Source organism: Oncorhynchus masou, chromosome 31, assembly GCF_036934945.1.
Source record: "Oncorhynchus masou masou isolate Uvic2021 chromosome 31, UVic_Omas_1.1, whole genome shotgun sequence".
Lineage (NCBI taxonomy): Eukaryota > Metazoa > Chordata > Actinopteri > Salmoniformes > Salmonidae > Oncorhynchus > Oncorhynchus masou.
In genome coordinates, this window is record NC_088242.1 from 12,555,172 (window position 1) to 12,570,690 (window position 15,519).

Here is a 15,519-nt window from a genome sequence, read left to right on the forward strand (position 1 = left end):
AATCACCGCATTCTTATCGGCAGACTCAACAGCCTTGGTTTCTCAAATTACTGCCTCGCCTGCTTCACCAACTACTTCTCAGATAGAGTTGTGTGTCAAATCGGAGGGCCTGTTGTCCGGACCTCTGGTAATCTCTATGGGGGTGCCACAGGGTTCAATTCTCGGGCTGACTCTTTTCTCTGTATATATCAATGATGTAACTCTTGCTGCTGGTGATTCTCTGATCCACCTCTACGCAGACAACATCATTCTGTATACTTCTAGCCATTCTTTGAACACTGTTAATAAATCTCCAGATGATCTTCAATGCCGTATAACACGCCCTCCGTGGCCTCCAACTGCTCTTAAATGCTAGTAAAACTAAATGCATGCTCTTCAACCGATCGCTGCCCGCACCCGCCCGCCCGACTAGCATCACTACTCTGGGCGGTTCTGACTTAGAATATGTGGACAACTACAAATACCTAGGTGTCTGGTTAGACTGTAAACTCTCCTTCCAGACTCATTAAGCATCTCCAATCCAAAATTAAATCTAGAATCGGCTTCCTATTCCACAACAAAGCCGCCTTCACTCATGCTGCTAAACATACCCTCGTAAAACTGACCATCCTACCGATCCTTGACTTCTGCGATGTCATTCACAAAATAGCCTCCAACACTCTACTCAGCCAATTGGATGTAGTCTATCACAGTGCCATCCGTTTTGTCACCAAACCCACCACTGCAACCTGTATGCTCTCGTTGGCTGGCCCTCGCTACATATTCATCTCCAATCCCACTGGCTCCAGCTCATCTATAAGTCTTTGCTAGGTAAAGTCCCACCTTATCTCAGCTCACTGGTCACCATAGCAACACCCACTCGTAGTACATGCTCCAGCAGGTATATTTCACTGGTCACCCCCAAAGCCACCTCCTCCTTTGGCCGCCTTCCCTTCCAGTTCTCTGCTGCCAATGACTGGAACGAATTGCAAAAATCACTGAAGCTGGAGACTTATATCTCCATCACTAACTTTAAGCATCAGTTGTCAGAGCAGCTTACCAATCACTGCAGCTGCACACAGCACATCTATAAGTAACCCACTCAACTACCTCATCCCCTTATTGTTATTTATTTTTTGCTTATTTGCACCCCAGTATCTCTACTTGTACATCATCATCTGCACATCTATCACTCCAGTGTTAATGCTAAATTGTAATTATTTCACCACTATGGTCTATTTATTGCCTTACCTCCTTAATCTTACTATATTTGCACACACTGTATATATATTTTTCTAGTGTGTTATGGACTGTATGTTTGTTTATCCCATGTGTAACTCTGTGTTGTTGTTTTTGCCACACTGCTTTGCTTTATCTTGGCCAGGTCGCAGTTGTAAATGAAAACTTGTTCTCAACTGGTCTACCTGGTTAAATAAAGGTGAAATAAATAAAAAATAAAAGATTTGAGAGAGTTGAAATGTATTCATGTTTGATTTTGCATCCTAGTATTACACATCACAGAAGACTGAAATATATTTAAAAAACAATTTGATATAAAAACACTGGATTTGACTGTTTAACCTCTTACACTTATGGTGGCGCTATTTCATTTTTGGAAGAAAAACGTTCCCGTTTTAAACAAGATATTTTGTCACAAAAAGATGCTCGACTATGCATATAATTGCTACTGTTCGAAAGAAAACACTCTGACGTGTCCAGAAATACAAATATCTTCTCTGTGCGTGCCCTTTAACGTGAGCTTCAGGCAAAACCAAGATGACTTGGCATCCAGGAAATGACAAGGATTTTTGAGGCTCTGTCTTTCATGATCTCCTTATATGGCTGTGAACGCAAGAGGAATGAGTCTGCCCTTTCTGTCGTTTCCCCAAGGTGTCTGCAGCATTGTGACGTATTTGTAGGCAGATCGTTGGAAGATTGACCATAAGAGACCACATTTACCACGTGTCCGCCCGGTGTCCTGCGCCGAAATTGGTGCGCAAAAGTCACCTGCCAGTATTTTTCCATGGGGCACAGAGAGAGAAGCAAGCTTCCACGAACTGCATGTCAATGAAGAGATATGTGAAAAAACACCTTGAGGATTGATTCCAAACAACGTTTGCCATGTTTCGGTCGATATTATGTAGTTAATCCGGAAAAAGTTTCACGTTGTAGGTGACTGCATTTTCGGTTCGATTTTCGGTAGCCAGGCGCAATGTAGAAACGGAACGATTTCTCCTACACACAGACGCTCTCAGGAAACACTGCGCATTTGGTATGTGGCTGGGAGTCTCCTCATTGAAAACATCAGAAGCTCTTCAAAGGTAAATGATTTTATTTATTTGGTTATCTGGCTTTTGTGAAAATGTTGCGTGCTACATGCTACACAAAATGCTATGCTAGCTTTGCATACTCTTACACAAATTAGTCAATTTCTATGGTTCAAAAGCATATTTTGAAAATCTGAGATGACAGTGTTGTTAAGAAAAGGCTAAGCTTGAGAGCAAACGCATTATTTTAATTTTATTTGCGATTTTCAGAAATCGTTAACGTTGCGTTATGCTAATGAGCCTGAGGCTTAGTCACAATCCCGGATCCGGGATGGGGAGTTTCAAGAGGTTAAAAAAGAATCCTGTTTATTTATTATGGAATAATGAAAAGGATGATAAACATTCCACCCATGGGACCACTAGAGGGCGATTTGGTCATTTGACTGCAGCTCCAGGAAGTTGAGTAATGTGTGGATTAGTGAGCAGCAACCTGATTATACCATGTCTGGCTCTATTCAATCCGCATTCTTCTTGTAATTTAAGAGGACTGAAGAGATGAATGTATGACGTATTAGTAGTGGACTACTACCATACCCGTATGCATAGTCATTATTATGCATATTTTGTGTGATGCATTAAGATCCACATTTGGAGTATACAGATGTACTATCTTAATTTTACCAGTTTCCCACTGCAGGAATACAATCCTGCAGCAACAGGATATGTGAATTATTATGTGGATTATAATTAATGGGAAGTAGAAAGCAAGTATGAGGGCTTGCGCACAGGCTACAACGAAAGGCGGCCAGTGTGTGGGAGAGAACATATCTGTAAAGAGTTCAAAGAGTACTCATACTCAAAACCACGAGCAGGAATACCCCAAGGAAGCCAAGATGCAAAAATAATATCATTAATTTAATCTATGCTCAAAAAAATACAAAAAGTGAAAATGCAAAGTGCTAAAACAAAATGAAAAGGAACAGTTATTTATTTAAGGTTTTGAGGTCGATTATAATTAATGTATATTTTTATAGGGTTGATACATTTTTCGTTAGGGCAAATCAAGTCTACAATGTTAAAGTGGAAATTACAAACTTTAGAAGCCTTTTTTTGAACCTGGAAAACACTACAAATTTGCAGTTCCTGCTGTGAAGGAGAATTTTCTGCAACAACAAAGTGATCAAATTAAGATACCACATCTGGTCGTGCAGGCTGTATGCGTAGTGCTACGTCCACATACTGGATGCAAGTATAATTTTACTATATGAAACTCTGCCCTGGAGATTGCGTTGCAGCAACATTGCAGCCAACCAATAGCTATAGTATGTGTGTAATGCATTATCAAAAGAACGGGAGGGGGGTCCATACCATTAAGACACCAAATGACCACCAGTCAGCACTCTGTGTATGTCCTCTTCTGTTGACCACCTCAGGGGCCATGTACTCTATCGTCCCGCAGAAGGAGTACGCTCGCTTGTCATGATCTGTTGCCTCTTTACTCAGCCCGAAATCTAAAACACAAAGGGACTGATGTTAAAGACGGCGGAAAACGGCCACCAGCAATGGGCTTAATGTATTCAATGTAGAGGAGAGACAACTGCTATTCCAAGGGACTACTAATGCTGCTAATCTCTTTTCAAAACAGTTTTTAGTCACCTGTAATCTTGATGTGGCCCTCCTCGTCAAGAAGGATACTGTAGAGGGAAGGAATGTCACATCAATATACAGTGTATCTGTATAATAGAAACACTGTATATAAAATCTTTACACGTCTCTGCACAGTACATGTCACCCACACATTTATTGAGTGTTTGTTTGTTAGAACAAATGGATTTGTGCACAGCACACTGTGCCCTTGGGTTGCTGTCATTAATCATCAACAGTAAAGCTGGGAATAGCTTGCCCTTCAAAAAATGGAGCCCACTGCAAATCCACTGTGGCTCAGTTGGTAGAGCATGGTGCTTGCAATGCCAAGGTTGTTGGTTCAATTCCCAGGGAGGACCAGTATCGGGAAAAATCTATGCACTCGCTACTGTAACTCGCTCTGGATAAGAGTATGTACTAATGAAATATATTTTTGTAAATAAAATGAAACCTGTGATGACGCGACACCTTCACGCATGAATTATTCCCATTGGAGAGGGAAATCAAGGAGCAGGCTTAGAGCTCTTAATTTATTTCCTCTCATCAAATCCCCCTGAGAGCCAATTTACTAGTCCTGCATTCCACATTGTTAACATGAAAAATAGAGGTTGATGGAAAAGTGGACACTTTTCACATCTAAGGGGCTTAAATGTTTCCTTGACTGATGCATTTGGAGGTCGTCAAACGTTTCCATCAACTGTACAAGCCCTGTTAGCACTTTCAGAATAAACAGAAGGATGTGCTCACAGAAAAGACAGACAGATGCTGCCTTGATTGCACCAGAGACATGTAGATGTTTTGATAGGCACGGAGAAGACAGCAACACAGAGCAGCAACCTTGTTGGAGCTCCTCGATCAGTATTATATGATATCAAATCAGACGGCGCTCCAGTAATCCAATGCAGTTATGTGCTTGGTCATTCCCAATCAGAATATTCATAAATCTCTGAGATGAAGAAACATGCATACATGCATTCACATGCATAAAAACTGTACAATATATGCCATTTAGCAGATACCTTTATCCAAAGCAACTTACAGTCATGTGTGCATACACTTTAGGTATGGCTCAACACAGCAGGAATCGAATCCACAACCCTTGCAAGCACCACGCTCTACCAACTGCGCCAGACAGGACCACAAAGGTGGTCTTTGAACAGAGAAGTAGTCTATGGCACTGTACAGTCAGTGGGTGTACAAGTGTTTTACTTCTCTGGTTTGAGGTCTCTGTAGATGATGCCCAGACTGTGAAGGTGATCTAAGGCCAAGGCCAGCTCAGCCAGATAGAACTTCACATCCTCTTCAGTAAACATCACCTGCAAATGGACAAAGAAGAAAGACTACCAGTGACCGTCCATAAGTCATTGACAATATGCAAACAGTACACACGTGATATATGATTGTGAACATGAAATATAATCATTTTAAAGCCTAAGAGTAGCCTACATTGAAGTGTTTTAGATTGATGTGTTTTAAACAGATCAAATTTAACAGAGTGTTTTCCATTATTCCAATGTCAGGTAGCCTGAGCAAAACAAGAGCACTAGCCACAGAATGAACTCATATTGAAACTCATTAACTTGATCACAAAGCCAGCTGCTTGGAACCTCACCCCAAATATTTGCATTTAGGATGTCATAGAAAATTTGCCAAAGTTTCCTCAGTCAGAGCATGGGATTGTTGACTTCTCTCCTTGTTTACTACAGAGCTAATTTTAGCCACAGTAAGATTGATTTAGCTCCCAAATAGAATTTGTTTGGGGAATAAACCCTGCGGTGCCAAGGAGAAAATTGAATTGCCGTTAAAGTAACAAGATCCCGCCAGCACCCGTGCATCTGCTAGCTGCTCCAGATGACTGATTCCAAGACCAGCAGTAATTCATTCACATCTCAATTCCCACATGTCTCTCTGCCCAGTAGAGCACATTTAAATCCAAAGAGACAAATTGTTTACAGATTAAGTTCAACTTTATTCCAGTTGTTATCATTTACAGAATTGGTAGTAGTCACGATGACACAGCAGAGGCAGTCGTTTTAGGAAGCATGGGTGAATGGATGAATGCGTTTACAAAGTTGGTGGTCTATTATCCGGGAGGCAGGTTGTTTTTGTTCTGCAATAATAATCTCCATCCCCTTAATCATTTGGTAAAACTCCCCTCAAGTACCCCAACAGTTCATTATATATGATCTGTTCCAGTAGGCCTACTTGCACACCCGATTCAACCAATCAGGGGGTTGATAAATCAGTTGACCAGGTGGATCAGGTGTGCCAGTTGGAAATGAACAAATAAGTAGAATGGCTGGGGGTACTCTAGGAGAGGTTTGGAAATATGAGTCACTGAATCGATAGTAAGATAAGCAAGGAAACAAAATAAAGATTTATTTTTTTTATGCTTATTTTTCCTCCAGTCCATCACAGGCATTGTTATCTATAATGTATCCATAATAGCGGTATTATTATATGGGCTAGTGTAGGGGTGGGCAATTATTTTTACTTGTGGGCCACATTGGGATTTCAGAGTGTTTTGAACCCCCCCAAATATATATATATATATATATATATTTTTCTATATATATAAAAAAAATACTCACACTCGCCGCAGGCCAGTTTGAATTGGCTCGCGGGCCATGGTTTGACTATCCCTGGGTTAGTGGATGGATTCAGGAGTAATGAATCAACAGAACAGAGGAGATATTGTAATCTGACTGATAGGGACAGAGGTTGTTTCTGCGATGAGGTGTGGCCCACTGGTGCAAACAGGCAATTAAGTTGAGTGAAAGAGCATGAGAAATGTCAAGATTACCCGAGCCACTGCCTGTTCACCCCGCTATCATCCAGAAGGCGAGGTCAGTACAGGTGCATCAAAGCTGGGACTGAGAGACTGAAAAACAGCTTCTATCTCAAGGCCATCAGACTGTTAAACAGCAACCACTAACATTGAGTGGCTGCTGCCAACACACTGACTCAACTCCAGCCACTTCAATAATGGGAATTGATGGGAAATTATGTAAAATATATCAGTAGCCACTTTAAACAATGCTACCTAATATAATGTTTACATACCCTACATCATTCATCTCATATGTATACGTATATACTGTACTCTATCATCTACTGCATCCTTATGTAATACATGTATCACTAGCCACTTTAACTATGCCACTTTGTTTACATACTCATCTCATATGTATATACTGTACTCGATACCATCTACTGTATCTTGCCTATGCTGCTCTGTACCATCACTCATTCATACATCTTTATGTACATATTCTTTATCCCCTTACACTGTTTATAAGACAGTAGTTTTGGAATTGTTAGTTAGATTACTTGTTGGTTATTACTGCATTGTCGGAACTAGAAGCACAAGCATTTCGCTACACTCGCATTAACATCTGCTAACCATGTGTATGTGACAAATAAAATTTGATTTGATTTGATTTAAAGGACTGGTCAAACATAATAATAATAAACCTGGGTTGTTCACTTGAAAACACTACACTGTTTATTACTGAAGTTCTTCTTTCAGCTCACTCTGTAAACAGTACATGGACATTCAGAGGTGCTGAATAGCAAGATTAAAGCAAAGCCAATTAAGGCAAAACCAATATCATTCAGAGTGTGTTTGGACCCAATCATAGAGGCGGCAGGTAGCCTAGTGGTTAGAGCTTTGGGCCAGTTAACGAAAGGTTGCTGGATTGAATCACCGAGCTGACAATGTAAAAATGTGTTGTTCTGCCCCTGAACAAGGTAGGTAACCTACTGTTCCCCTGAACAAGGTAGGTAACCTACTGTTCCGCTGAACAAGGTAGGTAACCTACTGTTGGCTGTCATTGTAAATAAGAATTTGTTCTTAACTGAATTGCCTAGTTAAATAAAGCTAAAAAAATCACCAGCCCATTCATTATTAAACACACACATTGACCAGGCTATTGATCACTGGGAAAAATTATTTGATGAAGCTACAACTCGAAATATACTGTACTGTACCTATTCAATCACAGGGACATGTGTACCAAGAGACTTAGCATTCTAAATGTGCCCAAGTCAATTGGAGATTGATTGTGTGAACTGATTGCGTGAAATTTGATTAATGATGCAGTAATTATAATCAATTATATTATAATCAGAGCGCTGCTGCTTTCTTGAAGCAACCTTTTAGGATTTGCTGTGGTGGCCGTCTGCAAAGTTGTTTCCGCGGGAAGCAAAAAGTCTAAATTACCATGACACAAGCTTAATTAAATGTAAAAGGCTTTGAAAATAAAATGATTGCGGTATGCTCAGTGTTCAGTTGACATTTCACAGAGATACTCTTGTTTTTGTCAGAACTCTCCTAAAAAGAACAGGAATTTTGCATTAATATGAAAACTGTATACTAAAATATGAAAATACCATGTCATGTCTCAAAATCGATATCTATCCTACCTCTATATTGTTTTATGCCCTCCGAATTTGAGAAGAAAGATGACGAGTTCAACTGTGAGCTTGTCAGTTAGCCTTAATTCTCGCACAGCATCCAGCCAAGCTGTGACTATAATGTGGCCTCCATTCATTTAGTCATCCTAATATTGGCCATCCTACAAGGGTAACAACTCTAATAACTTTTGAACGGATTATGATAGAGACATTATTTTTTTTACCCATTGGTCAAAGGGTGTTTTTGATTGGACACAATACATCATGTGGTGATTGAATGTATTAATAAAACATTGAATTAGGGAGCAGTAAGCCCTCACAGTGACTAACATGACTGACTGACCTCTTTGGAAAGCCGTGTGAAGAGGTCTCCCCCTCGGAGGAAGTCTAGAATCAGATACAACTTCCCTTCCGTCTGAAAGGCTGGGCCAAAACAACATCACAATGGTCACTCAACACATATTATCCTTCGCTACATGACATGGAATAAAAGGAAAACACTCTAAATGTGAATCAGACTTTTGTGAGAGGTTGTACTGCTTCAAGGCATGCGTGGCAAGGGAAATCTTTCTTTCCTGGTCTAATTTTGAGATAAACATGTAAATAGAAAAACAGACATGGTCTCCTCCTCTAGTATTGCTTTTATTTGGCTTGTTGAGTGCACCTGTTTGCCAGGGGCCGCTGTGGCAATACTCAGAGCAATACTCTCTGTTTACCAGGGGCTGCTGTGGCAATACTCTCTGTTTACCAGGGGCTGCTGTGGCAATACTCAGAGCAATACTCTCTGTTTACCAGGGACTGCTGTGGCAATACTCTCTGTTTACCAGGGGCTGCTGTGGCAATACTCAGAGCAATACTCTCTGTTTATCAGGGGCTGCTGTGGCAATACTCAGAGCAATACTCTCTGTTTACCAGGGGCTGCTGTGGCGATACTCAGAGCAATACTCTCTGTTTATCAGGGGCTGCTGTGGCAATACTCAGAGCAATACTCTCTGTTTACCAGGGGCTGCTGTGGCAATACTCAGAGCAATACTCTCTGTTTACCAGGGGCTGCTGTGGCAATACTCAGAGCAATACTCTCTGTTTACCAGGGGCTGCTGTGGCGATACTCAGAGCAATACTCTCTGTTTACCAGGGGCTGCTGTGGCAATACTCTCTGTTTACCAGGGGCTGCTGTGGCAATACTCAGAGCAATACTCTCTGTTTACCAGGGGCTGCTGTGGAATTACTCAGAGCATGCTGATAAACAAGGAGGTGAGGTGCTTTGAGATGAGTGACGGCTTTCGCTGTCTGAAGGGCTCCAGGCGTCACTGAAATGTTTAGAGAGACGTGCCAAGCTTTATAAAACGTTTGGAGAGTTATTCAATGCAAGATCCAACTACATTTAATATCAAAATGTGTTTCTGCCTGATGTCTGATGGCAGACCCATTCTAACATCACCTAAATAAAGACAATCTGGTTACATAATTATTTACCCATTTTAAAAACAGGGTTTTCAGTTTAGACCTGTCAGTGTCTGTTCTATGTATGTGAGCCAGTCAGAACATGGTTGCGTCGATGAGCTCACCGTAATGGAGTTTGACTATGAACGGGTGATTGACTTCAGCCAGAATATCTCTCTCCATTTTGGACCTCACCCGATCCCGGACTGAAAAACAGACAAAGCATATCAAAGTAGTTTTAATGAGTTAAGATACTTGTAGAACTGAATAGATGTTGACGAAAGCTATACTTATTGAAACCCTTACAGTTGGGCCGGTATCCGATGATACTGTATAAAATACCTCAGGTTCGAATTTCTATACTGTCAAAGCTGTTGAAACTATGAGACCTCCCAACCATGCATGAGTAAGGCATTTCCCTCACTAGTCAGCCACTGATCTGGTCCTGCAGTGGGAACATCGTAGTATAATATAGACAGCTGCTTTCTGCTAATCTATCTGCATTACCTAAGCCTTCTTCCTAGATCACCTGTGAAATGGAAGTCAGCTACTTCCTTATGAATTATTTTGTGTTCAAATCGTAACACTGGAAGCCTCCCTTCAATCACCTGTACTGCAATGCAGAATATTATGCCAGTTTCCTCTTGCAATGGCTCTCTGCCTTGCAGTGAGGACACTCCTGCAGCTGTGCCTGTATTATGTAAGCAAGGAGGACACCATCTCCATTTCCTGAGACAGGGACAAAAGGCTACATTTCATTTTTTAGAGCTGATTTAAAAAAGTAATGTTTTTGACTGAGATTTGTTGAGTATTGGAAACATAATATATATTTTTCTTATTTATGTAGAAAAAACAGTTTGTCTGGATCGGGACTTCGATCATGTCTGTTTACTGTAATAATCAATCATTTTGGTCATGCTCTTATCCAAAGCGACTTACAGGAGCAATTAAGGTTAAATGCCTTGCTCAATGGCACATTGACAGATTTTTCACCTAGTTGGCTCAGGGATTCGAACCAGCAACCTTTGTTACTAGCGCAACGCTCTTAACCGCTAGAATCTTCCTGCCCCTGATCATTTTACTATAATAGTCAATCATACCCTGATCATGTCTGTTTACTGCAATAATCAATCATACCCAGATGATGTATGTTTAATGTAATAATCGATCTTGGGCTGATGAAAAACATACAACTCTTCGAAAGTATCATAATAAGTACCTTTTAGTGTTGCTTTCCTTAACACTTTCATGGCATAAAGCTGTCCTCTGTCAGAGCCTCTGATTTTTCTCACCAGGAACACCTGCGGATGAGATTAATATCAAATCAAATCTAAGTTTATTGGTCGTATACACAGATTTGCAGGTGTTATAGCAGGTGCAGTGAAATGCTTATGTTACTAGCTTCAATAGGGCAGTAGAATGTCTCTCAAATACAATACTAATACACACACCCAAAAATATCTGAACATCTGATTGCAAAAGTAACAGCAATGTCAGATTGAACACTAGGGGAAAGGGTCACAAATGTACAGTACACATACAACACAGAGTAGGTATAACATACTTTAGATCCAAACACCTTAATGAAGGTATATGCTTACCTTTCCATAGGAGCCTTGGCCTAGCACTTTCAGCAGCTCAAACTGGGAGGGGTCTGCCTTTTCAAATCCCTCTTTGGTGTGCTGGCTGATGTCAATCTCTTTCAGGATGCCATCATCCTGCAGGGAAACAAATGGCCCACATATCAAACCAAGCAAGTGATGACAGGAATAGAGAGAACACCCATGTTGTTCCAGAGACACCGGGAGAGCCAGAGAGAGGGATTTAGACAATGTCCAACCTCGGGAAGTCCCATTTAAATCAGAGCCAACAGAGACTAGTCAACTTTAACGACAAATTGAGATGGCACAGCCAGCATCATGAGTAGACCAGAATAACCAGAAGAAACTAGGCATGACTATGAGGATAGAACAGTGTTACCACACTCTCTGCCCTTAGTATCCTCAATGTCCACACATAACATAACTGGTAACAATAGGAGGGTTTGAAACAGGTGTTGTAGGCTACCAATCAGAGGGTGACCTTGTCCACAGAACCACTGAGGTATAATAAGAACCAGCCAGTAGTCCATCCTGTTCGCCTCGTGTCAGGGGAGATTAGTGTGAGCACGTTTTGCGTGAGTGGGGCTGTGTGGCTCGGGCTATTAATGCTGTCTTCATGGCGTGCCTCTGAAATGTGCCGACCACAGCATGTGAGAGTCCTGCCCTGACCAACGCTGATTGATGCAGAATCTGTCACGCTGACACAGCTGAGAGCCTGGTAAAACTGACTTCTCACTCACAGCAAAACAAATACAACAAACAGTCACATAACCCTTTGTATACAATACGTTGTTGGGATGGAATAAAAAGGATGCTTTTCAAATCCACACATGCAGATTTATCTCTTCTGATGTATGTTAATCTATAGCTTCTCCTCCTCTATACCATGTTGAACAGAGCATTGAATAGGAAGAAAATCATGTATCCTGTGGATTTTCAAGAATCAATGGGTTAAGGATGACCTCTGTGGGGGCTCTAGAAAATAAAATCTAATAAATGAAACAATGGGATTACAAATGCTCCCAGTCCATCTGTAGCTATTCAACGTGTCACTTCCATAGGGACAGTGGGCTTTTCATCCTATCCAAACCTCCAACACCTCAACACTCTGTTGTTCAAACTGGAAGAAAAGAACGCAGGTTGCAATTAGTCATGATGCCTTGTGCAAGCAGTGATATCCCACATTAACCAGTACACTATCAATTCATACTAGTTAAAACACCTGTGATTGATTTAGAATAATTGGTAGCAAACTATACAATTGTAGATTACAGAGAATGGCTATTATTATCCTAAAGATCAAACAAACGTTACGAGGAAGAAAAAGCAACAATAGTCCTACCAATCAGAAAGAAAGCCAGTAAGGATTTGGCCTAGTTCCACATAGCAGTATTTCACACTATTCTAAAATACTGGAACGGAATAGAATGAAACATCTACCTGTGAGGGGAGTCTACCTGGTAGTACTAGCAGGTTTTTACAGTATCCAATCAGTCGGTTGTTAAATCAGTCTTTTTGAAAATAAACTCTAGTGATGATAATCTTATTGAATCAAAAGTATAAACAACCCTTGTCCAATTACTACTCTTTGCCAATAAACATGGACAACAGCGTGACATGTTGCGTAGTGTATCCTGAATACCACGGTTTGTTATCTGGGTCAACAGCTTATGATGGTGCGTATTTCTAAATAATCTCTTTGACTGAAAAGGTAAACTTGGCAAAATGGCTCAGTTAGTTGGATCATGGTGCTTGCAATACAATAATTGTGGGTATGATTCCTACATGGTCCACATGGATAAAAACATCTGGTAAGTGCTTCCGCTCAATAGTATCTTGGTAGTTCTAATGTGAACTCTGATAGCAGCTATAACAGTTTACTATGGCAGACAATCACCATGCATTCCATCCCATTCATGCTCTTTGTAAAGTCTGATCCTCCTACTTAGAAGTAGCCTGCCCTACACTGTGTCAAAGTAGGAATAAAGTTAAATGTTACCGCAGCAGTTCATCTCTCCCATTAATAATCTCAGTATAATAGAATAAAACAGTCAAACAGTCCTATGAGTCTCGACCTGACTTAGTGCCAGATTCTTCCTCCTTAAGAAAACTCTGACCTCCAGAATCATCCTTCATTTCATGTGCCTGGGTACTTAAAGGTCAAATGTAGACGTTTTTTTTAATCTCAATTAGAGGTCGACCGATTAATCGGAATGGCCTATTAATTAGGGCCGATTTCAAGTTTTCATAACAATCGGAAATCTGTATTTCTGGACACCGATTTGGTTCCGTATTTCACTGAAATAATAAATGTTTTGTTTTCGAAATGATAGTTTCCGGATTCTACCATATTAATGACCAAAGGCTCATATTTCTGTGTGTTATGTTATAATTAAGTCTATGATTTGATATTTGATAGAGCAGTCTGACTGAGCAGTGGTAGGCAGCAGCAGGCTTGTAAGCATTCATTCAAACAGCACTTTTGTGTGTTTTGCCAGCAGCTCTTCCCTGTGCTTCAAGCATTGCACTGTTTATGACTTCAAGCCTATCAACTCCCGAGATTAGGCTGATGTAACCGATGTGAAATGGCTAGCTAGTTAGCGGGGTGCGAGCTAATAGCATTTCAATCGGTTACGTCACTCGCTCTGAGACTTGGAGTAGTTGTTCCCCTTGCTCAGCAAGGGCCGCAGCTTTTGTGGAGCGATGGGTAACAAAAGCTTTGAGGGTGGCTGTTGTCGATGTGTTCCTGGTTCGAGTCCAGGTAGGGGCGAGGAGAGGGACGGAAGCTATAATGTTACACTGGCAATACTATAGTGCCTATAAGAACATCCAATAGTCAAAGGTATATGAAATACAAATGGTATAGAGAGAAATAGTCCTATAAATACTATATTAACTACAACCTAAAACCTCTTACATTGGAATATTGAAGTTTCATATTAAAAGGAACCACCAGCCTTCATATGTTCTCATGTTCTGAGCAAGGAACTGAAACGTTAGCTTTCTTATATGGCACATATTGCACTTTTACTCTCTTCTCCAAAATTTTGTTTTTGGATTATTTAAACCAAATTGAACATGTTTCATTATTTATTTGAGGCTAAATTGATTTTTATTGATGTATTATATTAAGTTAAAATAAGTGTTCATTCACTATTGTTGTAATTGTCATTATTACAAATAAAATGTAAAAAAATATATATAAAAAAAAAAATCATCCGATTAATCGACATCGACTTTTTTTGTTGTCCTCCAATAAATCGGTATCGGTTTTGAAAAATCATAATCGGTCGACCTCTAATCTCAATATCAAATCATTTCTGGGTAAGAATGAAGTACCTTACTGTGGTTGTTTTCAATTAAAATGGTAAAAAAAAATAAAAAAAAAATACTGTAGCTTCTTAGCAAAGAGCAATTTCTCAAGTAAGAATTTTGCTAGGACTGTCTGGGAGGGGTCTGAGTCGGGAGGGATAACTGAAAACTAGCTGTTATTGGCAAAAAGAGGTTTGGAACGCTTTCTTATTGGTCTATTAACTAATTTACCACCTGGTGATGTCACCAGGCAGGCCAAAACACCTTCCCACCAAAACAGGCTGAAATTTCAGGCAGTCTTTTCAAACAGCTCTAAAAGGGCATTGTCATCATTTACCCAAGTTCACAGTATTATTCCAACCTCAGTCTGGAAATATATATAAAACACAGGACAGTCACGTATTTGACTGCACTGGGCCTTTAAAATAGATATGCTAACTGCAATACCTCTTTGGCCTCAATATTGATTGGCGCCATCTTTAACTGATTGAGTTGGTCAATACCACACATCTGTAAAGACCCTAGTCTCAGGCCTAAACAATATGTTTTCTTAATGACATCTAGCTACAAGGGTGTCTTCAGCCAAATATATGAATTAAGTATATATTAATAACAATGACAATATAATGAAAATCACTTAGCGATTTGCTAAATAGCATCCATTTCTTGTGTGATTCCTGATACAGCCAGGATTACTCATGAGGCAATCATACCCCATGATGTCACGAGCACTCTCATATCTAAATCCATCAGCTATTGTGTCCATATATTTATATTTATATTTAAGTTAATCATGCTTAGTATGCCTCAGTGTATTGCAGATGATTTCCAGACTGATTAAATGTTTGGTGGAACCT

General features: G+C 40.2%; 1 protein-coding gene across 2 annotated transcripts in view; it reads right to left on the bottom strand.

Annotated features, from left to right (window-relative positions):
* The window catches only part of LOC135523449 (ribosomal protein S6 kinase alpha-2), a 58,190-nt gene that overhangs the window by 21,872 nt on the left and 20,799 nt on the right, over positions 1 to 15,519 (bottom strand). For both annotated transcript variants that reach the window (XM_064950123.1, XM_064950122.1), the window contains 7 exons: positions 11,351 to 11,467; positions 10,969 to 11,050; positions 9,875 to 9,955; positions 8,650 to 8,729; positions 5,100 to 5,206; positions 3,903 to 3,940; positions 3,615 to 3,757 (listed from right to left, as the gene is read on the bottom strand). In XM_064950123.1, the coding sequence (XP_064806195.1) occupies positions 3,615 to 3,757; positions 3,903 to 3,940; positions 5,100 to 5,206; positions 8,650 to 8,729; positions 9,875 to 9,955; positions 10,969 to 10,999 (480 nt within the window). In that variant the 5' untranslated portion in view covers positions 11,000 to 11,050; positions 11,351 to 11,467. The remainder of the gene's footprint in view (positions 1 to 3,614; positions 3,758 to 3,902; positions 3,941 to 5,099; positions 5,207 to 8,649; positions 8,730 to 9,874; positions 9,956 to 10,968; positions 11,051 to 11,350; positions 11,468 to 15,519) is intronic.